The 27,220-nt window shown below is 38.9% G+C and overlaps 1 protein-coding gene across 1 annotated transcript in view; it reads right to left on the bottom strand.

Moving 5' to 3' along the window:
- Positions 1–27,220, bottom strand: part of C8H11orf65 (chromosome 8 C11orf65 homolog) — a 108,277-nt gene that overhangs the window by 55,640 nt on the left and 25,417 nt on the right. The window contains exon 2 of the mRNA XM_065883121.1: positions 16,772–16,864. Within this exon, the coding sequence (XP_065739193.1) occupies positions 16,772–16,864 (93 nt within the window). The remainder of the gene's footprint in view (positions 1–16,771; positions 16,865–27,220) is intronic.

Here is a 27,220-nt window from a genome sequence, read left to right as displayed (position 1 = left end):
TGTCATGGATTAATTGACCATAGGTGCATGGGTTTATCTCTGGACTTTCTCTATCCTGTTCCATTGATCTACATTTCTGTTTTTGTGCCAGTACCATACTGTTTGGATTATTGTAGCTTTGTAGGATAATATGAAGTCAGGGAGCCTGATTCTTCCAGCTCTGTTTTTCTTTCTCAAGATTGCTTTGGCTATTCTGGGTCTTTTGCGTTTCCATACAAATCGTAAAATTTTTTGTCCTAACTCTGTGAAAAATGCCATCAGTAATTTGATAGGGATTGTATTGAATCTGTAGATTGCTTTGGGTAGTATAGTCACTTGCACAATACTGATTCTTCCAATCCAAAAACATGATATATCTCTGCATCTGTTTGTGTCATCTTTGATTTCTTTCATCAGCACCTTATAGTTTTTGAGTAGAGATATTTTGCCTCCTTGGGTAAGTTTATTCCATAGGTATTTTATTATTTTTGATGTGATGGTAAGTGGGATTGTTTCCTTAATTTCTCTTTCTGATCTTTTGTTGTTAGTGTATAGGAATGCAAGTATTCTGTGTATTAATTTTGTACCGTGTAACTTTACCAACTTCATTGATGAGCTCTAGTAGTTTTCTGGTAGCATCTCTAGGATTTTCTATGTATAGTATCATGTCATCTGCAAACAGTGATAGTTTTACTTCTTCTTTTCCAATTTGGATTCCTTTTATTTCTTTTTCCTCTCTGATTGCCATGGCTAGACCTTCCAAAACTATGTTGAATAAAAGTGGCAACAGTGGACATCCTTGTCTTGTTCCTGATCTTAAAGGAAATGCTTTCCATTTTACACCATTGAGAATGATGTTTGCTGTGGGTTTGTCGTATATGACCTTTGTTATGTTGAGGTAGGTTCCCTCTATGCCCACTTTCTGGACAGTTTTTATCATAAATGGGTGTTGAATTTTGTCAAAAACTTTTCCTGCATCTATTGAGATGATCATATGATTTTTATTCTTTAGTTTGTTGATGTAGTGTATCACACTGATTGATTTGTGGATATTGAAAAATCCTTGCATCTCTGGGATAAATCTCACTTGATCATGGTGTATGATCCTTTTACTGTATTGTTGGATTTGGTTTGCTACTATTTTGTTGAGGATTTTTACATCTATGTTCATCAGTGATGGTGGCCTGTAATTTTCTTTTTTGTGTTGTACCTTTGTCTGGTTTTGGTATCAGGCTGATGGTGGCCTCATAGAATGAGCTTGGGAGTGTTCCTCTTCAGCAATTTCCTGGAAGAGTTTCAGAAGGATAGGCATTAACTCTTCTCTAAATGTTTGATAGAATATGCCTGTGAATCCATCTGGCCCTGGACTTTTGCTTGTTGGAAGTTTTAAAATCACAGTTTTGATATCAGTACTTGTGATTGGCCTGTTCATATTTCCTGGATCAGTTTTGGAAGGTTGAGACTTCTGGCCTGGCCCAACCACCAGGTGTAGGTGGCCACAAAGTCCACAGCAGCTAAAGCTAGACCTGCCTTGGCTGCAGGAGCACTCGTCTGTTCAGATGTTCTGGAGAGGCTGAGTTTACAAAGCCAGTCATGGGGGTGTAAATCCATGGTTTGCACAGCCGTGATGAGAGATTTCAGCACTTCTTCCTTAGTTGCATGGCCCCTGGCACTCAGCTGTGATTTCAGTCCCACCACTGCATGTGAGCCACCTACAGGCGTCTGCTTCCACAGCTGCCCTGGAGCACAGGAGCCTCCCACTACCAATGGGGAGGAGGTACAGAGGAGGAGGTAGACAGGGGGCATGAGAGCCCACTCTGGTGGACACAGGATGGGAGCCCTTCCTAGTGCCCCAGGAGGCAGGAGCTGGTGCATGGGGAGATAGGCTGTAATTACTGTCCCACACTTTGTGCATCACTCAACAATGGAGCTTCTCTTCTATGGTGGCTGGGTTTATAATGGGAGATTTTAATGCCCTTTTCTCAGTAACTGATAGTACAAGTAAACAAAAAGGTCTGATCAACATAATTCACAAATTTGGCCTAATTGACATCTGTGAACTGTGTTCAACAACTGCATAATACATCTACTTTTCAAATACAGATACAATATTGCAAAAATAGATTACTAACAGAGGATTGAAAATCACAGTGTGATTAAGATAAAGATTGATTTCACAAAAGATAATAATTTCCAGATGCTTACAACTTTAAAAATGCAATTCTAAATTACCAGAAGAAATAAAAGTAGAAATTAAAAAATATTTTGTATTGAATTTGATGATGAAAATATGATATATCAAAATGTATATGCTAAAAACATACTGAAAACAAAAAAATTTGGCTTTCCCCTCAAAAATTTGGAAAACAACAGCAAATACAATTCAAAGAAAATAAAAAGAAGGAAATAATTAACAGCAGAAAATGAAGAAGGAAATTCAATGAACAATAGAATGGAATGACAAAGCTCAAAGCTGATTTCTTGGAAAGACTAATAAAAGTGGGAAACCCTGGGCTTCCCTCGTGGCTCAGTGGTTGAGAGTCCACCTGCTGATGCAGGGGACGTGAGTTCGTGCCCCAGTCCAGGAAGATCCCACATGCCGCGAAGCGGCTGGGTCCGTGAGCCATGGCCGCTGAGCCTGCGAGTCCGGAGCCTGTGGTCCACAACAGGAGAGGCCACAAGAGTGAGAGACCCACGTACAGCAAAAAAAAAAAAAAAAAAAAAAAAGTGGGAAGCCCTAGTAAGACTGGTCAAGAAAGAGAATATACAAATAATCAATATCAGGAATTAAATAGAAACTACTATTGATTCTAAGATCATAAGATTAGAAAGATCATAAGAGAATATTAAGAACAACTTAATGCAAATACATTTGAAAGTTTAGATGAAATGGAACGCTTCCTAGAAAAATGCAGCTTATCAAAACTAGCACAACAATAAATACAAAATATGAGTATACCTATAACTATAAACTGAATTTGTAATTTCAGATTTTCTCACAAAGAAAAATTCTGGCACAGATGGCTTGACTGGTAAATCCTTCCCAACATTTAAGGAAGAAATAACACTTAGTGTTAAAAAAAAAAAGAAAGCATTTCCTCCAAGATAAGGAACAACACAAGGTTGCCCAATCTCACAACTATTATTCAGCATAGTTTTGGAAGTTTTAGCAACAGCAATCAGAGAAGAAAAAGAAATAAAAGGAATCCAAATCGGAAAAGAAGAAGTAAATCTGTCACTGTTTGCAGATGACATGATACTATACATAAAGAATCCTAAAGATGTTAACAGGAAACTACTAGAGCTAATCAATGAATCTGGTAAAGTAGCAGGATACAAAATTAATGCACAGAAAGCTCCTGCATGCCTATACATCAATGATGAAAAATCTAAAAGAGAAATTAAGGCAACACCCCCATTTACCACTGCAACAAAAAGAATAAATTACCTAGCAATAAACCTACCTAAGGAAACAAAAGACCTGTATGCAGAAAACTATAAAACACTGATGAAAGAAATTAAAGATGATACAAGCAGATGGAAAGATATACCATGTTCTTTGATTGGAAGAATCAACATTGTGAAAATGACTATATGACCCAAAGCAATCTACAGATTCAATGCAATGCCTATCAAACTACCAACAGCATTTTTCACAGAACTAGAGCAAAAAATTTCACATTTTGTATGGAAACACAAAAGACCCTGAACAGCCAAATCAATCTTGAGAAAGAAAAACACAGCTGGAGGAATCAGGCTCCCAGACTTCAGACTATACTACAAACCTAGAGTAATCAAGACAGCATGGCACTAGCACAAAAACAGAAATAGAGATCAGTGGAACAGGATAGAAAGCCGAAAGATAAACCCACACACACATGGTCACCTTATCTTTGATAAAGGAGGCAAGAATATACAATGGAGACAAGACAGCCTTTTCAATAAGTGGTGCTGGGAAAACTAAACAGCTACATGTAAAAGGATGAAACTAGAACACTCCCTAACACCATAAACAAAAATAAACTCAAAATGGATTAGACACCTAAATGTAAGACCAGACACTATAAAACTCTTAGAGGAAAGCATAGGAAAAATACTCTGACATAAATCACAGCAAGATCCTTTTTGACCCACCTCCTAGAGAGTTGGAAATAAAACCAAAAATAAACAAATGGGACCTAATGAAACTTAAAAGCTTTTGCACAGCAAAGGAAAACATGAACAAGATGAAAAAACTCTCAGAATGGGAGAAAATATTTGGAAATGAAGCAACTGACAAAGGATTAATCTCCAAAATTTACAAGCAGCTCATGAAGCACAATATCAAAAAACAAACAACCCAATCCAAAAATGGGCAGAAGACTTAAATAGACATTTCTCCAAAGAAGATATACAGATTGCCAACAAACACATGAAAGGATGCTCAACATCGCTAATCATTAGAGAAATGCAAATCAAAATTACAATGAGGTATCACTTCACACCAGTCAGAATGGCCATCATCAAAAAATCTACAAACAATAAATGCTGGAGAGGGTGTGGAGAAAAGGGAACCCTCTTGCACTGTTGGTGGGAATGTAAATTGATACAGCCACTATGGAGAACCGTATGGATGCTCCTTAAATGACTAAAAATAGAACTATCATATGCCCCAGCAATCCCACTACTGGGCATATACCCTGAGAAAGCCATAATTCAAAAATAGTCATGTACCACAATGTTCATTGCAGCTCTATTACAATAGCCAGGACATAGAAGCAACCTAAGTGTCCGTCGACAGATGAATGGATAAAGAAGATGTGGTACATATATACAATGGAATATTACTCAGCCATAAATAGAAACAAAATTGTGTTATTTGTAGTGAGGTGGATGGACCTAGAATCTGCCATACAGAGTGAAGTAAGTCAGAAAGAGAAAAATAATACCATATGCTAACACATATATATGGAATCTAAAAAAAAAAAAGGTTCTGAAGAACCTAGGGGCAGGACAGGAATAAAGACACAGATGTAGAGAATGGACTTGAGGATAGGGGGAGGGAGAACAATAAGCTGGGATGAAGTGAGAGAGTGGCATGGACATATATACACTACCAAAAGTAAAATAGATAGCTAGTGCAAAGCAGTCGCATAGCACAGGTACATCAGCTCGGTGCTTTGTGACCACCTAGAGGGGTGGGTTAGGGAGGGTTGGAGGAAGGTGCAAGAGGGAGGAGGTATGGGGTTATATGTATATGTATAGTTGATTCACTTTGTTATAAAGCAGAAACTAACACACCATTGTGAAGCAATTATACTCCAATAAAGGTGTTTAAAAAAAAAGAAAGAAAAGTAATGAAGTAACATTTCCCCACTTTTGCAGGATTCCAACCAAATTTGATACCAAAATCTCACAGAGAAAATACAAGAATGTAAATCACATGGTCTGCATGAATATAGGTGCCAAAATTTAAGCAAAATAAAAGCAAAGTAAATTCAGTGATATTTACAAAGGACTTATCCTCTTGTTCTTAATATTGTGATCAAAATGTGTGTATTTAGGAATGCTAAGTGGGTTTAACACTCAGATAAAAGAAAAATGATATCTCAAAGCAGAAAAACGTCTCAAAATTTAACATCCATTCTTGGAATGAAAGAAAAAGAAACAAAACTCTTTTAGTCTAATAAGAATAAAAGGAAACTTTCTTAATTGGATAAAAGCTGTTTTAAAAATAAAAAGCCTATAGCATGTGTTATATTTAATGATGAAATATTGAGCCCTTTCCCTTTGAAGTCAGGAATGAGACAGTGGTTGCCATTTCTACTCACCAATTAACTCAAGGTGCTATTAGTGCAGAAGGGCAAGAAAATGAAATAAAATTTATAACTTTTGGAAAAGAAAAAATAAAACTAATTATGTGAGGATGATATGCTTGTTTATGGAGAAAATCCAAAAGAATATATGTACAAATTATTAGAATTAATAAATAAGCATAACAATGTGTTTGGGGAGAAAGTCAATAAACAAAATTTATCATCTTCCTATATACCAGCAGCACAAATTGGAAAATAAATGTCTTCAAATTACCATTTATAGGAGCATGAAAAAGCAAGATATAAATCAAAGAAAAGATGTACAAGTCCTCTGTGCAGAAATTACAGAAGAGCTAACTAATGTTGCAGGCTGGGTTTTCTGAAAGGAGATGCTGATATGAAGTTTGGGCACTATGTGTTTATTAGGGATCACCACCTATGAAAGGAAGGGGAAGGAAGAATTTGAACTGCCATACAGGCCCCACAAAGCCTTGGCCAATCTTGCAGGGAACTCTAGAATGAATATTGCCCAATCTCAGTCTGGTTTTATATCCACTTCCCCACCCCCACTCCCACACATTTCTCACTCACTAGGTACAGACTGTCCTGGAAGCAGCTGACTTAGGGTGATGCAGTTCTCTGCAGGAGACACTGGAGGTTGTCTGCTGATCACACTCCCTCCAACTGTGTAATAAGTCTTCTTATGAAGAGGAATCTGGGTGGCACATCTCCATATTTCCACACATATTCATGTATTGGAGTCTCAATATTGTTAAGAAGTCAGTTTTCCTAAAATTGTTCTAAATATTCAATGCAATCCCAATAAAAATTCCAATAGATTTTTAAACATTTTTTAAAATTGTGGTGAAACACACACAACTTAAATGTATCATTAGTGACATTTAGTACATTCACAATATTGTACTGACACTATTTCTAGAACATTTTCAACACTCCAAAAGGAAAACCTATACCAATTAAGCAGTCATTACCCATTCCCTCTCCCCACTAGCCCTTGGCAATCACTAATCTACTTTTTATCTTTTTTAAACAATATATATTTTCTATTTGTTTAGACATCCCCATGTATCTTCCTCCTCAGCCTCATCTTTTCCAGGATATGACTCTAAAGGCTGGAAGCTGGCCCAGCCCTGGAACTGCATGGAAGCAGATGAAACAAAGGCAAGCCTCTGCACAGTTTCCTCAAGGAACTGGCAGACAGGTCGAAATACACAACAACTACTTTTGAGAAAAATGTCTGTATTTCACACCATGGCCCCAGCAAGCCACACCAGGAATGTGAACCTTTGTGGAATATTACTCAGCCATAAAAAATGAAATAATGCCATTTGCAGCAACATGGATGCACCTAGAGATTATCATATAAGTGTAGTCAGTCAGATAGATAGAGCCAAATATCATATGATATCACTTATTTGTGGAATCTAATAAAAAATCATACAAATGAACTTAGTTACAAAAAAGAAACATATTCACAGATCTCGAAATCAAACTTATGCATACCAAATGGGAAACATGCAGGGAAGTGATAAATTGGGAAATTGATATTAACATATACACACTACTGTATATGAGGTAACTAATAAGGACCTACTGTATAGCACAGGGAGCTCTACTCAATATTCTGTGGTGACCTACTTGGGGAAAGAATCCAAAAAAGAATAGATAAGTATATATATATATGTGTGTGTGTGTGTGTGTGTGTGTGTGTGTGTGTGTGTGTGTATACATATATATATATACACACACACATATATATGTAACTGAATTACTTTGCTGTACACCTGAAACTAACACAACACTGTAAATCAACTATACTTCAATAAAAATTTAAAAAAAATACAAAGGTAGAAATTAGACCAATGGAACAGAAACAGACAGATTCAGAAACAGACCCATATGTAAATTGTTACTTCATTTATGATAAAATGGCACTGCAGAATGGTGTATAATGGAGTGGATGTCTATATGGAAAAATATGAAAGTTGACTTCTCCCTCACACCATACACAAAAATTAATCCCAGTTGGATGGTAGATCTAAGTATGAAAGGCAAGTCAGTGAAGTTTATATAATATAAGAGTATTTTCATGACCTCGGGGTTGAGGTAGTTTATAAAAAAGCACCAATAATACAGAAAAAGATTGATAAATTGGACTACATTAAAATTAAGAACTTTGTTCATCAAACAATAGTCATGCTTCAAAATATTAACCTAGGAGCTGGGGAAAGTGGATAAAGTTGTAGATGAAAAAAAATTGGCCATGAAATGCTAATTCTTTAAGCTGGGTGTGGAGTATATGGTGGCTTATTACTTTATTCTTTCCAGTTTTGTATATGTTTAAAATTTTAAATTAAAAAAATCATTGGAGGGACTTCCCTGGTGGTCCAGCGGCTAAGACTCTGCACTCCCAATGCAGGGGGCCTGGGTTCAATCCCTGGTCAGGGAACTAGATCCCACACGCATGCCACAACTAAGAGTTCACATGCTGCAAGTAAAGATCCTGCATGCTGCAACTAAATAGCCCCCATGCTGCAACTAAAGAGCCTGCATGCAGCAACGAAGATCCTGCACACGGCAACTAAGACACAATGCAGCCTAAAGAAATACATAAATATTTAAAAAATCATTGGAAAGACTTTATTCAGATAGTACAAGTCAAATCATTGAGTGAAAAATATCTGTAACACAGATAACTGAAAAAGGGCTTGTAAAAAGAGTACATAAAGAACAGGTAAAAACCAGTAAGAATAAGAGAGACAATACAGGTATAAAAGGCATGAAAAAAAAAAAAAGCTGTCAGAAGTTCATCGAATTTGGTAGAGGGAGAGCTGAGCTGTTCAGTGTGGTAGTAGCTATTTAAAGCAACAAGCAGAAAAGGAAAGAATGCCTTGACTTTGAAGGTAACAAACAGGAGTCTAAAGAGCCTAAAACCAGAGGAAGCAAAAACTCCCCTTTCAGGAGGATGTTGTCTCACTGTTGAGGGAATCCTTTACAAAGGCTCTGGCAGTTTTATGTGTATGTATGTGTTTGTGGGGGTGGCGGGGGTGGGGAGAAATTGAGAGGGGAGGGTCAGAGTAAGCTGACTTGGAGTAAGGAAAGTGTCTTCAAGGTTTCCTGCATAAGGAGGTCTCATCAGAGATGCCTGAAGACTTCTGGCCATGGCCGCAGATAAAGAGACCTAGGAGGGGGACCTTCAAGATGGTGGAGGAGTAAGACGTGGAGATCACCTTCCTCCCCATAAATACATCAAAGATACATCTACATGTGGAACAGCTCTTACAGAACACCTACTGAACACTGGCAGAAGACCTCAGACTTCCCAAAAGGCAAGAAACTCCCCACGTACCTGGGTAGGGCAAAAGAAAAAAGAAAAAACAGAGACAAAACAATAGGGATGGGACCTGCACTTCTGGGAGGGAGCTGTGAAGGAGGAAAGGTTTCCACACACTAGGAAGCCCCTTCACTGGCAGAGACGGGGTGTGTGTGTGGGGGGGTAGCTTCAGAGCCACGGAGGAGAGTGCAGCAACAGGGGTGCAGAGGGAAGAGCAGAGAGATTCGCACAGAGGATCAGTGCCGACCAACACTCACCAGCCTGAGAGGCTTGTCTGCTCACCCGCCGGGGCGGGTGGGGGCTGGGAGCTGAGGCTTGGGCTTCAGAGGTCAGATTCCAGGGAGAGGACTGGGGTTGGCTGTGTGAACACAGCCTGAAGGGGGCTCGTGCGCCACAGCTAGCTGGGAGGGAGTCTGGGAAAAAGTCTGGACCTGCCGAAGAGGCAAGAGACCATGGTTTCGGGGTGCATGAGGAGAGAGGATTCAGATCACTACCTAAATGATAACAAATCATCCCAAAATTGAGGTGGGGGGCTTTGGGAGCAACTGTAGACTTAGGGTTTACTTTCTGCACCTAATTGGTTTCTGGTTTTATGTTTATCTTAGTTTAGTATTTAGAGCTTATTATTATTGGTAGATTTGTTTATTGATTTGGTTGCTCTCTTCTTTATATATATATATATATATGTATATATATTTTTCCTTTTCTCTTTTTTGTGAGTGTCTATGTGTGTGCTTCTTTGTGATTTTGTCTGTATAGCTTTGCTTTTACCATTTGTCCTAGGCTTCTGTCAGGTTTTTTTTTGGTAGTTTTAGCGCTTGTTATCATTGGTGGATTTGTTTTTTGGTTTGGTTGCTCTGTTCTTTCTTTCTTTCCTTCTTTTATTTTTATTACTTATTTTTTATTTTTAATAATTTTTTATTTTATAAAAATAAAATTAATTAAAAAATTTATTTTTATTCATCTTTTTCTTTCTTTGTTTCTTTCTTTCTTGTTTGCTTGCTTGCTTGCTTTCTTGCTTTTTCCTCCCTTTACTTCTGAGCCATGTGGCTGACAGAATCTTGGTGCTCCAGCTGGGTGTCAGACATGAGCCTCTGAGGTGGGAGAGCTGAGTTCAGGACATTGGTCCACCGGAGACCTCCCAGCCCCATGTAATAACAAAGGGCCAACCACCCCCACCCCCCACCAAGATCTGCATCCCAATGCTAAGACCCAGCTCCACTCAATGACCAGCAAGCTACAGTGCTGGACAACATATGCCAAAAAACTAGCAAGACAGGAACACAGCCCCACCCATTAGCAGAGAGGCTGCCTAAAATCATAAGTTTATAGACACTTCAAAACACACCACCATATGTGGTCCTGCCCATCAAAAAGACAAGATACAGCCTCATCCACCAGAACATAGCCACTACTCCCCTCCACCGGGAAGCCTACACAACCCACTGAAACAAACTTAGCCACTGGGGGCAGACACCAAAAACAACAGGGACTATGAACCTGCAGCCTGCAAAGAGGAGACCCCAAACACAGTAAGATAAGCAAAATAAGAAGACATAGAAAAACACAGCAGATGAAGGAACAAAATAAAAACCCACCAGACCAAACAAATGAAGAGGAAATAGGCAGTCTACCTGAAAAATAATTCAGAGTAATGATAGTAAAGATGATCCAAAATCTTGCAAATAGAATGGAGAAAATAAAATAAACATTTAACAAGGACCTAGAAGAACTAAAGGGCAAATGAACAATGATGAACAACAAAATAAATGAAATTAAAAATTCTCAAGAAGGAATCAATAGCAGAATAACTGAGGCAGAAGAACAGATAAGTGACACGGAAGAAAAAAGAGTGGAAATAACTATCACAGAGCAGAATAAAGAAAAAAGAATGAAAAGAACTGAGGACAGTCTCAGAGACCTCTCAGACAACATTAAATGCACCAACATTCGAATTATAGGGGTCCCTGAAGAAGAAGAGAAAAAGAAAGGGACTGAGAAAATATTTGAAGAGATTATAGTTGAAAACTTCCCTAATATAGGAAAGGAAATAGTTAATCAAGTCCAGGAAGTACAGAGAGTCTTATACAGGATAAATCCAAGGAGAAACATGCCAAGACACATATTAATCAACCTATCAAAAATTAAATGCAAAGAAAAATTATTAACAGCAACAAGGGAAAAGCAACAAATATCATACAAGGGAATCCCCATAAGGTTAACAGCTGATCTTTCAGCAGAAACTCTGCTGAAATCCAGAAGGGAAAGGCAGCACATATTTAAAGTGATGAAAGGGGAAGAACTACAACCAAGGTTACTCTGCCCAGCAAGGACCTCATTCAGATTCGAAGGAGAAAATAAAACCTTCACAGACAAGCAAAAGCTAAGAGAATTCAGCACCAGCAAACCAGCTTTAGAACAAATGCTAAAGGAACTTCTCTCAGCAGGAAACACAAGATAAGGAAAAGACCTACAATAACAAGCCCAAAACAATCAAGAAAATGGTAATAGGAACATACATATCAATAATTACCTTAAATGTAAATGGATTAAATGCTCCAGCCAAAAGACATAGACTAGCTGAATGGATACAAAAACAAGACCCATATATATGCTGTCTAGAAGAGACCCACTTCAGACCTAGGGACACATACAGAATGAAAGTGAGGGGATGGAAAAAGATTTCCATGCAAATGGAAATCAGAAGAAAGATGGAGTAGCAATTTTCATATCAGACAAAATAGACTTTCAAATAAAGACTATTACAAGAGATAAAGAAGTACACTACATAATGATCAAGGGATCAATCCAAGAAGATATAACAATTGTAGATATTTATGCACCCATCATAGGAGCACTTCAATACATAAGGCAAATGCTAACAGCCATAAAAGGGGAAATCAACAGTAATACAATCATAGTAGGAGACTTTAACACTCCACTTTCACCAATGGACAGATCATCTAAAATGAAAATAAATAGGAAACACATGCTTTAAATGATACTTTAAACACAATGGACTTAATTAATATTTATAGGACATTCCATCCAAAAACAACAGAATACACTTGCTTCTCAAGTGTTCATGGAACATTCTCCAGGATAGATCATATCTTGGGTCACAGATCAAGCCTTGGTGAATTTAAGAAAATTGAAATCGTATCTTTCCTGATCACAATGCTATAAGACTGGATATCAATTATAGGAAAAAATCTGTTAAAAAATACAAACACATGGAGGCTACACAATACACTACTAAATAGCCAGGAGATCACTGAAGAAAAAGAGGAAGTCAAAAAATACCTAGAAACAAATGACAATGAAAACATGATGACCCAAAACCTATGGGACGTAGCAAAAGCAGTTTTAAGAGGGAAGTTTATAGCAATACAATCCTACATCAAGAAATAAGAAACAGCTCAAACAAACAACCTAACCTTATACTCAAAGCAATTAGAGAAAGAAGAACAAAAAACCCCCAAAGTTAGCAGAAGGAAAGAAATCATAAAGGTCAGATCAGTAATAAATGAAAAAGAAATGAAAACAATAACAAAGATCAATAAAACTAAAAGCTTGTTCTTTGAGAAGATCAACAAAATTGATAAACGATTAGCCAGACTTATCAAGAAAAAAAGGGAGAAGACTGAAATCAATAGAATTAGAAATGAAAAAGGAGAAGTAACAACTGACACTGCAGAAATACAAAGGATCATGAGAGATTACTACAAGCAACTGTATGCCAACAAATTGGGCAACATGGAAGAAATGGACAAATTCTTAGAAAAGCACAACCTTCCGAGACTGAAGCAGGAAGAAATAGAAAATATAAACAGACCAATCACAAGCACTGTGATTAAAAATCTTCCAACATACAAAAGCCCAGGACCAGATGGCTTCACAGGGGAATTCTATCAAACATTTAGAGAACAGCTAACACCAATTCTTCTCAAACTCTTCCAAAATATACCAAAGGGAGGAACACTCCCAAACTCATTCTATGAGGCCACCATCACCCTGATACCAAAGGCATACAAAGATGTTACAAAAAAATATAAAACTACAGGCCAATATCACTGGTGAACAAGATGCAAATGTCCTCAACAAAATACTAGCAAACAGAATCCAAAAGCACATTAAAAGGATCATACGCTGTGATCAAGTTGGGTTTATCCCAGGAGTGCAAGGATTCTTCAGTTACACAAATCAATCAGTGTGATACTCCATATTAACAAATTGAATGATAAAAAACATATGATCATCTCAATAGATGCAGAAAAAGCTTTTGACAAAATTCAACACCCGTTTATGATAAAAACCCTCCAGAAAGTAGGCATAGAGGGAACTTACCTCAACATAATAAAGCCCGTATATGACAAACCCACAGCCAACATCGTCCTCAAAGGTGAAAAACTGAAACCATTCCCACTAAGATCAGGAACAAGACAAGGTTGCCCACTCTCACCACTCTTATTCAACATAGTTTTGGAATTTTTAGCCTCAGCAATCAGAAAAGAAAAAGAAATAAAAGGAAACCAAATCAGAAAAGAAGAAGTAAAGCTGTCACTCTTTGCAGATGACATGATACTATACATAGAGAATCCTAAAACTGCTCCCAGAAAACTACTAGAGCTAATCAATGAATTTGGAAAGGTAGCAGGATACAAAATTAATGCACAGAAAGCTCCTGCATGCCTATACATCAATGATGAAAAATCTAAAAGAGAAATTAAGGAAACACCCCCATTTACCACTGCAACAAAAAGAATAAAATACCTAGCAATAAACCTATCGAAGGAGACAAAAGATCTGTATGCAGAAAAATATGACACTGATGAGGAAATTAAAGATGATACAAACAGATGGAGAGATATACCATGTTCTTTGATTGGAAGAATCAACACTGTGAAAATGACTCTACTACCCAAAGCAATCTACAGATTCAGTACAATCCCTATGAAACTACCAATGGCACATTATACAGAACTAGAACAAAAATTTCACAATTTGTATGGAAACACAAAAGACCCTGAACAGCCAAAGCTTTCTTGAGAAAGAAATAAGGAGCTGGAAGAAACAGGCTCCTGGACTTCAGACTATACTTCAAAGCTACAGTCATGCAGAAAATATGGTACTGGCACAAAAACAGGAATATAGATCAATGGAACAGGATAGAAAGCCCAAGGATAAACAAACACACATATGGTCACCTTATTTTTGATAAAGGAGGCAAGAATATACAATGGAGAAAAGACAGCCTCTTCAATAAGTGGTGCTGGGAAAACTGGACAGCTGCATGTAAAAGAATGAAATTAGAACACTCCCTAACACCATACACAAAAATAAACTCCAAATAGATTAAAGACCTAAATGTAAGGCCAGACACTATAAAACTCTTAGAGGAAAACATAGGCAGACACTCTATGACATAAATCACTGCAAGATCGTTTTGACCCATCTCCTAGAGAAATGGAAATAAAACCAAAAATAAACAAATGGGACCTAATGAAACTTAAAAGCTTTTGTGCAGCAAAGGAAACGATAAACAAGATGAAAAGACAACCCTCAGAATGGGAGAAAATATTTGCAAATGAAGCAATTGACAAAGGATTAATCTCCAAAATTTACAAGCAGCTCATGCAGCTCAATATCAAAAAAACAAACAACTGAATCCAAAAATGGGCAGAAGACCTAAACAGACATTTCTCCAAAGAAGATATAGATTGCCAACAAACACATGAAAGGATGCTCAGCATCACTAATCGTTAGAGAAATGCAAATCAAAACTACAATGAGGTATCACTTCACACCAGTCAGAATGGCCATCATCAAAAAATCTACAAACAACAAATGCTGGAGAGGGTGTGGAGAAAAGGGAACCCTCTTGCACTGTTGGTGGGAATGTAAATTGATACAGCCACTATGGAAAACAGTATGGAGGTTCCTTATAAAACTAAAAATAGAAGTACCATATGACCCAGCAATCGCAGTACTGGGCATATACCCTGAGAAAGCCATAATTCAAAAAGTCATGTACCACAATGTTCATTGCAGATCTATTTACAGTAGCCAGGACATGGAAGCAACCTAAGTGTCCATCAACAGATGAATGGTTAAAGAGGATATGACACTTATATACAATGGAATATTACTCAGCTATAAAAAGAAACGAAATTGCGTTATTTGTAGTGAGGTGGATGGACCTAGAGACTGTGATACAGAGTGAAGTAAGTCAGAAAGAGAAAAACAAATACCGTATGCTAACACATATATATGGAATATAAAAAAAAGGTTCTGAAGAACTAGGGGCAGGACAGGAATAAAGACGCAGACGTAGAGAATAGACTTGAGGACATGGGGAGATGTAAGTGTATGTTGGGACGAAGTGAGAGAGTGGCATGGTCATATATACACTATCTAATGTAAAATAGATAGCTAGTAGGAAGCAGCTGCATAGCACAGGGAGATCAGTTTGGTGCTTTGTGTCCACCTAGAGGGGTGGCATAGGGAGGGTGGGAGGGAGACGCAAGAGGGAGGAGGTATGGGAATATATTTATATCTATAGATGACTCACTGTTATACAGCAGAAACTAACACACCATTGTAAAGCAATTATACTCCAATAAAAATACTTTTAAAAAAAGAGAGAGAGATCTAGGAGTGAAGGCTTTTGGGGCTAGGAAAATATGCCTAAATTCGTGGACAGAGAGGGTCCTGAGTCCTTGTCTGCAACTCCCTTCAGTGACTGTAATGCACTGACTCTGTACCAAGTCTAGTGTGAGGTGAGGATAGCTTTCCCTTGTGAGTCCTGTCAGGTAAAGGCTTTGTAATTGCCTGTGGTCAGGCCTGAAAAATCACATATAGAATTTTAATCAGAAGCACAACTCCTCAAAAAGATGCTCAACTTCATTAGTAATCAGAGAAATGCAAATTAAAAACTGACAATATTAAGCATTGCTGAGGATGTAGAGCACCAAGAATTCCCAAAGGTTGCTGACAGGGAACATAAATTAATACAATAACTTTGGAAAATAGTTTGGCATATCCTTCCATCCAGCAATTCTGATTCTAGGTTGAATAGAAACCAAAAGAAATTTGTGGACCTGTTAGCCAGGAGGCATGAGTAAGAATAGTTCCAAAAGCAGCCGTTATAATAGCCACAAACTAGAAAATGTCCAAATGTCAATCTATTGTAGAATGAATAAATAGCAGTATATTCATAAAATGGAATACTACCAACATTTTTATGAAATGAATGAAGTTTAGGTTCACAAACAATGTTGAATGAACAAAGCTAGATACAAAAGTATACTATAGGATTCTATTTATAAAACAGAAAACTGAAGTATAGTGGTAGGATTCAAAATAGGGTTTACCTTTTGGAAGAAGAGAGTCGGCAGTGATTTGCAGGGCACCCAAAGGTAATGGTTTGAAGTATGAAAACGTTGATCTGGGTGAATGTTACACAGGGGTATGCTTGTGATGATTCAGTTGTTATAAATTTGTGTTTTATGAACTTTCTATATGTGTGTAATATTTTAATTTAAAAAGTTAAAAAAAAGAAATACAAACACATTGAATTTATAAAGTAGCCACACATTTTTAAGGGGGGAAAATATATTGTATCAATAAATAATGTCCTTACCTCTTTAGGATTAATGTATTTCAGTAGCTGACGTGGCTCCCCTTGTCTTCTTATATTAATCAGACTTTTAAAGTGTTGGAATACAGCGACATTCTAAAGGTTCAAACACATAAGATTTTATGGTCAAAACTGGGTTTTCTACCTCTAATTAGCTTTTTGCCTAATTAGGGCAAAATGAGTAAAAATCATAAAATAGATTTTACATATGTAAACTAGATTTTAGAAATATTATCCAATCAAGGTTTGCTTTGATAAGTCAGGCAATATTGGTATTCTTCTCACAAAGAGTTTTACCCTTAAATTTGTAATGGTATCACTAGCAACTATAAATAAAATATCCAAAATTTTGGTTGGGTCACTTTCGTATACTCCAGTGTAATCTAGGAGAAAGACAAAATACAGCCTAGTGGTTAAGAACACTGAGCATGGCATAATATTGTCTGGGCTCAAGTGTTAGTAATTACTAGCTGTGTGATCCTGAACAAGTTGCTTAACTTCTATGATCAGTTTCTTATCTAAAATATGGGAATGACAGTACTATTTCATACAGCTATGGTTAGGAATAAATGATCTAAAATTTGTAAAGCACTTAGAACAACTTCTGGCATAAAAAAGCACTCAATAAGTATTATCTATTATTGTCATTACAGAATCCTCCTCATTCCTGTGGTAATTCCACTGATTTACAAACCCTATCTACTTTTATTGTTACTGCAAATTTAGTCAAACAACTGCAAGCAATTCTTCTATCTTGGAAAGCTATCTTTGGTAACCCTCTCCTACCTTATCCTTCCCCAAAACCTTAAGAACTCTTGGTAAACATTCCCTGACCCCTCAGTTTGCTTATATTAAATCAAAGTAAATAAATACAAGTTGAAGTAATCCATAATACTAATATAACAATTTGAAGTCCCATTGCAATTGCCTGTGGAAGATGGTGCAGCTCACCTCAACACAAATAATATTCTTTCTGAAAGGAAGATGTAATTTCTTAAGTAAAACCCCAAATTGAGTATCAAGAAACATTTATGATGGTTTAAAATCTAAATAGTATCTTCTAAACTTGTAGATTATTGTATCAAACCACCCTCAAATTTAGTGACTTAAAGCAACAACTGCTTTCTGCGGGTTGACAGGGAACTTCTATTCTTGCTTGGACTCATGTATTTGGCTGTAGTCAGTTGCCAGATCAGCTGGAGATGGGTGATTTAATATGGTCTCACACACATGTACTGGGTCTTCAGCTTGGATTGTTGGAACTTCTGTGATGGCTGGGCTTCTCTCTCCATACAGACTTTCAGTTTAGAGTTTCTTCACAGCATGTACATTTCAAAGTACGAGAGAGAGAGAGAGAGAGAGAGAGAGAGAGAGAGAGAGAGATGGAGAGAGGGAGAGAGAAAGAGACAGAGAGAGACAGAGTAGAAATTGCAAGGCTTCTCAAGGCCTTGTCTTGGAAGTCACAGAGCATCACTTAGTTTGAATTCTATTGGTCAAACTCAGGACCTAGCAGACCTCAGGAGGTCAAGTGCAAAGTGTGACCCATAGGAAGTTCCATATATAATATACAGCCTCACTCAGGGGTAGCTCTGAAGAGAAATACTTACGGGGACAGAACTTCAAGCAGCATACCTGTTGTATATTATGCCTGGAAGAAAAGATGGCCAGAGGTACAGATCTACAGATGGGCAATAACGGGTGGCTTTGTTGGATGGTCAGGGATTTGGAAATAACCTGGTTGGAAAGCTTTTGCGGAAGAGGTCAGAACCCTCCAAATGGGCACCAAGTGTGAAGACATTTGTGTCCCATGTCAATTCTCATCAAAGAGCAATCTCAGCAGAGAAGAATATTAATAATCAAGTAAGCAAGATGACCCATTCTTTGGAGTCAGTCAGTCTATTTCCCTAGCCACTGCTCTCCTTGCCCAATGGGCTCATGAACAAAGTGGCCATGGCAACAGGAATGGAGGAGTGGAGGTTATTCGGGCTCAGCAACATGGATTTTTATGCACTATATCTGGCTACAACTACTGCTGAGTGCCCACTGTGCCAAGGCAGAGACCAACACTGAGCCCCTGATATGGCATCATTCCTTGAGGGAATTAGCCAGCTTCTTGTGGCACATTGATTAGTTGGAACACTTCTATTATGGAAGGGGTAACACTTGATTCTCATTGGAATTGATAATTTACACTCCTGGGTACAAAATATTTCTACAAAAACCACTATCTGTGTACCTTCAAAATGTTTTATTCACTTGTCATTATATTCTGCATAGCATTGCTTCTGATCAGAGAACTTGCTTCAGAGCAAATGCAGCACATCAATGGGCCTATGCTCATGAAATTCACTGACATTACCTTGTTCCCCATCACCCTAAAGCACTTGGCCTGGTGGAATGGCATTTTGGAGACTCAGTTACAGTTAGAGTTCCACTGACAACACTTTTCAGGCTACAGTGATGTCCTTCATGTTATAGAATATGATCTGAATCTATGCCAGCCAGCATTTATGAGTTTGAAAATTAAAGGGTGGAAATAAAAGTGGCTCCCTCTCAATATTATCTCTAATAATCCACTAGTGAAAATTTTGCTTCCTTTCCTTGTACCTTTGGGTTCTGTGGATATAAAGGCCTTAGAACCCACAGGAGGAAGGCTTCCACCAAGGTACACACTAACAGTTCCATTAAAACGGAAGCTGATACTGTCACCTGGCCATTTTGAGTTCCTCATGCTAGTGAACCACCACACCAAACAAAATGAGGGGACCTTATAATTGGGAAAATAAAGAGTCTGTATAAGTCAAAGAGGGGACAGAAGAGTCAGCACCAGAGTGATGTGATGTGAGACATACTTGGTAGGTCATTGCTGGCTTTGAAAATGGAAGGAGACCATGAGCCAAGGAATGTGGGCAGCCACTAAAGGCCGGAAAAGGCATGAAAACAAATTCTTCCCTAGAGCTTCCAGAAAGAATGCAGCATTGCTGACATCTTGACTTTAGCCCAGTGAGATCCATTTCAGATTTTGGCCTCCAGAATTGTATGATAATAATTTTTTGTTGTTTAAAGCTACTAAGGTTTTGGCAGTTGTTATAGCAGCAGTAGGAAATAAATATAAGTGCTTAACCTTGTATCTAGTATTTATATGACAAGATATCATAGGTGGAGTATGACTCAGCAGGAAGAGAAATAAAAATGATTGAAAGATAAATAAAATTACTTTGGGGAAGAGGATTAGTTTGTTTTAATCTATATGAGGGATAGTTGTATCATGTTAGGTGGAAGCATAATTTTAATATTGACATTATTTGGAAGTTAAATATGGTTAGAAGAAGTAAGTATGCTAGGGTAACAAGGCATGGACTCTGCTGGATTATTCTATTGTCAACTTATTCAAGCAGGACAAAAAATGAAAATGACACATAGGCACATCGAATTTAAACTGCTAAAAACAAAACATAGAGGCAATTTAAAAGCATCCAGACAATAAAAGACATATTACTTTCAGGGTTGAAAGAGTAAAACTTGTCCTTGATTTTTTTTTTTAACAGAAACCATGGAATCCAGAATAGAATGGAATGTCATATTTAAGGTGCTAAGGGGGAAAAAAAAACCCAGAACGTGACAACTTAGATTTCTATCATGTTGATAATATTCTTCAAAAAGAAAAGTGAAATAAAGATGTTTTCAGACAAACAAAAGCTGAAAGAATTTTTCACAGGAGATCTGCCCTACGACAACTACTGTAGGGAATACCTTATGTTGCAGGAAAGTAATACCATAGGGAAACACAAAACTGTAGGGAGGAATGAAGGTCCCTGGAAGGTGTAAATATCTGGAGAAATAAAAATGAATACTGAACATATGGACACCAAGGGGAGAATGTGTGGCGTGAGGTGGGATGAATTGGGAGATTGGGACTGACATATATACACTAATATGTATAAAACAGATAACTAATAAGAACCTGCTGTATAGCACAGGTAACTCTACTTCATTTCACTGTACAGTAGAAACTAACACAACATTGTAAAACAACTATACCCCTATAAAAAATAAATAAATAAATAAAAAATGAATACTGAAATTAAAGGAGACATAAATAAATGGAAAGACATACTGTGTTCATGGATTGGAAGACTTAATATTGGTAAGATGAAAATATTACCCAAAGTAATCTACAGATTCAGTGCAATCCCTATCAAAATTCCAATGTCACTTTTAAAAGACATATAAGAGAGGGGAGCGGGAAGATGGCGGAAGAGTAAGACGTGGAGATCGCCTTCCTCCTCACGGATACACCAGAAATACATATACACGTGGAACAACTCCTACCGAACACCTACTGAAGGCTGGCAGAAGACCTCAGAGCTCCCAAAAGGCAAGAAACTCCCCACGTACCTGGGTAGGGCAAAAGAAAAAAGAAAAAACAGAGACAAAAGAATAAGGACGGCACCTGCACCAGTGGGAGGGAGCTGTGAAGAAGGAAAGGTCTCCACACACTAGGAAGCCCCTCCGCGGGCGGAGACTGCGGGAGGCGGAGGGGGGAGCTTCGGGACCGCGGAGTGGAGCACAGCGACGGGTGCGGAGGGCAAAGCGGGGGGATTCCTGCACAGACGATCGGTGCCGACCGGCACTCACCAACCCGAGAGGCTTGTCTGCTTACCCGCCGGGGCGGGCGGGGCTGCGAGCTGAGGCTCGGGTTTCGGTTTTGGACGGAGCGCGGGGAGAGGACTGGGGTTGGCGGCTTGAGCATAGCCTGGAGGGGTTGGTGCGCCACGACTAGCCGGGAGGGAGTTCGGGGAAAAGCCTGCACCGGCCGAAGAGGCAAGAGACTTTTTCTTCCCTCTTTGTTTCCTGGCGCGCGAGGAGAGGGGTTTAAGAGCGCTGCTTAAAGGAACTCCAGAGAAGGGCGCGAGCCGCGGCTAAAAAGCGCAAACCCCAGAGACGGGCGCGAGCCTCGGCTGAGGGCGCGAGCCCCCGAGACGGGCGCGAGCCGCGGCGGGAAGCGCGAGCCCCCGAGACGGGCGCGAGCCGCGGCGGGAAGCGCGAGCCCCAGAGACGGGCGCGAGCCGCGGCTGAAACTGCGGAGCCCAGAGACGGGCGGGAGACGCTGGGGCTGCTGCTGCCGCCACCAGGGGGGCTGTGTGCGAGCACAGGTCACTCTCCGCGCCCCTCTTCCGCGGAGCCTGTGCAGGCCGCCACTGCCGGGTTCCCGGGATCTGGGGACAGCTTCCCGCACGGCGGGTCTCAGGCTGGTGCAGCGTCACGCCGGCCTCTGCCGCCGCAGGCCCGCCCCGCACGCAGTGCCCCGCCTTCCCCCATCCCCCAACCCCCGGCCTGAGTGAGCCGGAGCTCCCGAATCAGCGGCTCCTTTAACCCCGTCCTGTCTGAGCAAAAAAAAACAGACGCCCTCCAGCGATCAGCGCGCAGGGGCAGGGCCGGGTACAAAGCTGAGCTCCTGTGAGCTGTGAGAGCAGGGAGGAGAGGGGGAGGTCTCTCCCGGCAGCCGCGGAGGCGGCGGATTGAAGCTCCACAATCAACTTGATGTGCCCTGCATTGTGGAATACCTGAATAGACAGGGAGTGAGCCCAAATTGAAGAGGGGGAATTTAGGAGCGAGATCGGTGATTTTTTTCCCTTTTCCTCTTTTTGTGAATGTGGGCATGTATGCTTCTGTGTGAGATCTTGTCTGTATACTCTTGTTTCCACCATTTGTCCTAGGGCTCTATCCGTCCATGGGTTGTTTTTTTTTAAAAAAAAAAAAAAAAAAATTTTTTTTTAATAATTAATTTTAATTGTAATAACTTTATTGAACTTTACCTTCGTTCTTTCTTTCTTTCTTTCCTTCCTTCCTTCCCTCCTTTAGACAACTAATCACCCCAAATTGAGGAGGTGGTCTCTGGGAGCAGGATTTATGATTTTTCCCCCTTTGCCTCTCTTTGTGAACGTGTAGGTGTATGCTTCTGTGTAAGATTTTCTCTGTATAGCTTTGCTCCCAATAGTTGTCCTAGGGCTCTATCCTTCCATGGTTTTTTAAAAAAAAAAAAATTTTTTTTTCTTTCTTATTAATTTTAATTGCAATAACTTTATTGTACTTTACCTTCGTTCTTTCTTTCTTTCTTTCCTTCCTTCCTTCCCTCCTTTAGACAGCAAATCACCCCAGGTTGAGGAGGTGGTCTCTGGGAGCAGGATTTAGGATTTTTCCCCCTTTGCCTCTCTTTGTGAACGTGTATGTGTATGCTTCTGTGTAAGATTTTCTCTGTATAGCTTTGCTTCCAACATTTGTCCTAGGGCTCTATCCGTCCATGGTTTTTTTTTAAAAAAAAAAAAAATTTTTTTTTCTTTCTTAATAATTAATTTTAATTGCAATAACTTTATTGTACTTTACCTTCGTTCTTTCTTTCTTTCTTTCCTTCCTTCCTTCCCTCCTTTAGACAGCAAATCACCCCAGGTTGAGGAGGTGGTCTCTGGGAGCAGGATTTAGGATTTTTCCCCCTTTGCCTCTCTTTGTGAACGTGTATGTGTATGCTTCTGTGTAAGATTTTCTCTGTATAGCTTTGCTTCCAACATTTGTCCTAGGGCTCTATCCGTCCATGTTTTTTTTTCTAAAAAAAAAAAAATTTTTTTTTCTTAATAATTAATTTTAATTGTAATAACTTTATTGTACTTTACCTTCGTTCTTTCTTTCTTTCCTTCCTTCCTTCCCTCCTTTAGACAGCGAATCACCCCAGGTTGAGGAGGTGGTCTCTGGGAGCAGGATTTATGATTTTTCCCACTTTGCCTCTCTTTGTGAACACGTATGTGTATGCTTCTGTGTAAGATTTTCTCTGTATAGCTTTGTTTCCAGCATTTGTCCTAGGGTTCTATCTGTTCTTTTTTTTTTTTTTTTTTTTTCTTTTTCTTTTTTTTTTTGTTCTAAATATTTTTTAGTACAATAACTATATTATACTTTATTTTATTTTTACTGTATCTTCTTTCTTTCTGTCTTTTTTCCTTCTTTCCTTCCTTCCTTCCTCCCTTCCTCCCTCCCTCCCTCCCTCCTTTCTTTCCTTCTTTGCTTCTTTCTTCCTTCCTTCCTTTCCTCCTTTCCTCCTTTCCTTCTTTCTTTCCTCAAACTTCTACTAATTCTCTCTACATTTTCTCCTTCTTTCCCTCCTTCTTTCCTTCCTTCCTCCCTCCCTCCCTCCCTCCTTTCTTTCCTTCTTTGCTTCTTTCTTCCTTCCTTCCTTTCCTCCTTTCCCTCTTTCTTTCCTCAAACTTCTAATAATTCTCTCTACATTTTCCCCTTCTTTCCCTCCTTCCTTCCTTCCTTCCTCCCTCCCTCCCTCCTTTCTTTCCTTCTTTGCTTCTTTCTTCCTTCCTTCCTTTCCTCCTTTCCTTCTTTCTTTCCTCATACTTCTAATAATTCTCTCTACTTTTCCTCCCTTTTATTCTGAGCCGTGTGGATGAAAGGCTCTTGGTGCTCCAGCCCAGGAGGCAGGGCTCTGCCTCTGAGGTAGGAGAGCCAACTTCAGGAAACTGATCAACAAGAGACCTCCCAGCTCCACATAATATTAAACGGTGGACATCTCCCAGAGACCTCCATCTTAACACCAGCACCCAGCTTCACTCAACGACCAGCAAGCCACAGTGCTGGACAACCTATGCCAAACAACTAACAAAACAGGAACACAACCCCACCCATTAGCAGAGAGGCTGCCTAAAATCATAACAAGGCCACAGACACCCCAAAACACACCACCAGACGTGAATCTGCCCACTAGAGAGACAAGACCGAGCCTCATCCAGCACAACACAGGCACTAGTCCCCTCCACCAGGAAGCCTACACAACCCGCTGAAACAACCTTAGCCACTGGAGACAGACATCAAAAACAACGGGAACTACGAGCGTGCAGCCTGCAAAAAGGAGACCCCAAACACAGTAAGATAAGCAAAATGAGAAGACAGAAAAACACACAGCAGATGAAGGAGCAAGATAAAAACCCACCAGACCTAACAAATGAAGAGGAAATAGGCAATCTACCTGAAAAAGAATTCAGAATAATGATAGTAAGGATGATCCGAAATCTTGGAAGTAGAATAGACAAAATGCAAGAAACAGTTAACAAGGACCTAGAAGACATAAAGATGAAACAAGCAACGATGAACAACGCAATAAATGAAATTAAAAGTACTCTAGATAGGATCAATAGCAGAATAACTGAGGCAGAAGAACGGATAAGTGACCTGGAAGATAAAGTAGTGGAAATAACTACTGCAGAGCAGAATAAAGAAAAAAGAATGAAAAGAACTGAGGACAGTCTCAGAGAGCTCTGGGACAACATTAAACGCACCAACATTCGAATTATAGGGGTTCCAGAAGAAGAAGAAAAAAAGAAAGGGACTGAGAAAATATTTGAAGAGATTATAGTTGAAAACTTCCCTAATATGGGAAAGGAAATAGTTAATCAAGTCCAGGAAGCACAGAGAGTCCCATACAGGATAAATACAAGGAGAAATACGCCAAGACACATATTAATCAAACTATCAAAAATTAAATACAAAGAAAGCATATTAAAAGCAGCAAGGGAAAAACAACAAATAACACACAAGGGAATCCCCATAAGGTTAACAGCTGATCTCTCAGCAGAAACCCTACAAGCCAGAAGGGAGTGGCAGGACATACTGAAAGTGATGAAGGAGAAAAACCTGCAACCAAGACTACTCTACCCAGCAAGGATCTCATTCAGATTTGATGGAGAAATTAAAACCTTTACAGACAAGCAAAAGCTGAGAGAGTTCAGCACCACCAAACCAGCTTTACAACAAATGCTAAAGGAACTCCTCTAGATAAGAAATGCAAAAGAAGGAAACGACCTATAATAACGAACCCAAAACAATATAGAAAATGGGAATAGGAACATACATATCGATAATTACCTTAAATGTAAATGGACTAAATGCTCCCACCAAAAGACACAGATTGGCTGAATGGATACAAAAACAAGACCCTTATATATGCTGTCTACAAGAGACCCACCTCAGACCTAGAGACACATACAGACTGAAAGTAAGGGGATGGAAAAAGATATTCCATGCAAATGGAAACCAAAAGAAAGCTGGAGTAGCAATTCTCATATCAGACAAAATAGACTTTAAAATAAGGACTATTAAAAGGGATAAAGAAGGACACTACATAATGATCAAGGGATCGATCCAAGAAGAAGATATAACAATTGTAAATATTTATGCACCCAACATAGGAGCACCTCAATACGTAAGGCAAATACTAACAGCCATAAAAGGGGAAATAGACAGTAACACATTCATAGTAGAGGACTTTAACACCCCACTTTCACCCATGGACAGATCATCCAAAATGAAAATAAATAAGGAAACACAAGCTTTAAATGATACATTAAACAAGATGGACTTAATTGATATTTATAGGACACTCCATCCAAAAACAACAGATTACACATTTTTCTCAAGTGCTCATGGAACATTCTCCAGGATAGATCATATCTTGGGTCACAAATCAAGCCTTGGTAAATTTAAGAAAATTGAAATTGTATCAAGTATCTTTTCTGACCACAACGCCATGAGACTAGATATCAATTACAGGAAAAGATCTGTAAAATATACAAGCACATGGAGGCTAAACAATACACTACTTAATAATGAAGTGATCACTGAAGAAATTAAAGAGGAAATAAAAAAATACCTAGAAACAAATGACAATGGAGACACAACGACCCAAAACCTATGGGATGCAGCAAAAGCAGTTCTAAGGGGGAAGTTTATAGCAATACAAGCCCACCTTAAGAAGCAGGAAACATCTCGAATAAACAACCTAACCTTGCACCTCAAGCAATTAGAGAAAGAAGAACAAAAAAGCCCCAAAGCTAGCAGAAGGAAAGAAATCATAAAAATCAGATCAGAAATAAATGAAAAAGAAATGAAGGAAACGATAGCAAAGATCAATAAAACTAAAAGCTGGTTCTTTGAGAAGATAAACAAAATAGATAAACCACTAGCTAGACTCATCAAGAAAAAAAGGGAGAAGACTCAAATCAATAGAATTAGAAATGAGAAAGGAGAAATAACAACTGACACTGCAGAAATAAAAAAAATCATGAGAGATTACTACAAGCAACTCTATGCCAATAAAATGGACAATCTGGAAGAAATGGACAAATTCTTAGAAATGCACAACCTGCCAAGACTGAATCAGGAAGAAATAGAAAATATGAACAGACCAATCACAAGCACTGAAATTGAAAGTGTGATTAAAAATCTTCCAACAAACAAAAGCCCAGGACCAGATGGCTTCACAGGTGAATTCTATCAAACGTTTAGAGAAGAGCTAACACCTATCCTTCTCAAACTCTTCCAAAATATAGCAGAGGGAGGAACACTCCCAAATTCCTTCTACGAGGCCACCATCACCTTGATACCAAAACCAGACAAGGA

Source organism: Phocoena phocoena, chromosome 8, assembly GCF_963924675.1.
Source record: "Phocoena phocoena chromosome 8, mPhoPho1.1, whole genome shotgun sequence".
Classification (NCBI taxonomy): domain Eukaryota; kingdom Metazoa; phylum Chordata; class Mammalia; order Artiodactyla; family Phocoenidae; genus Phocoena; species Phocoena phocoena.
Note: the sequence above shows the minus strand (reverse complement) of the source record. Positions and strands in the feature narration are given on the sequence as shown.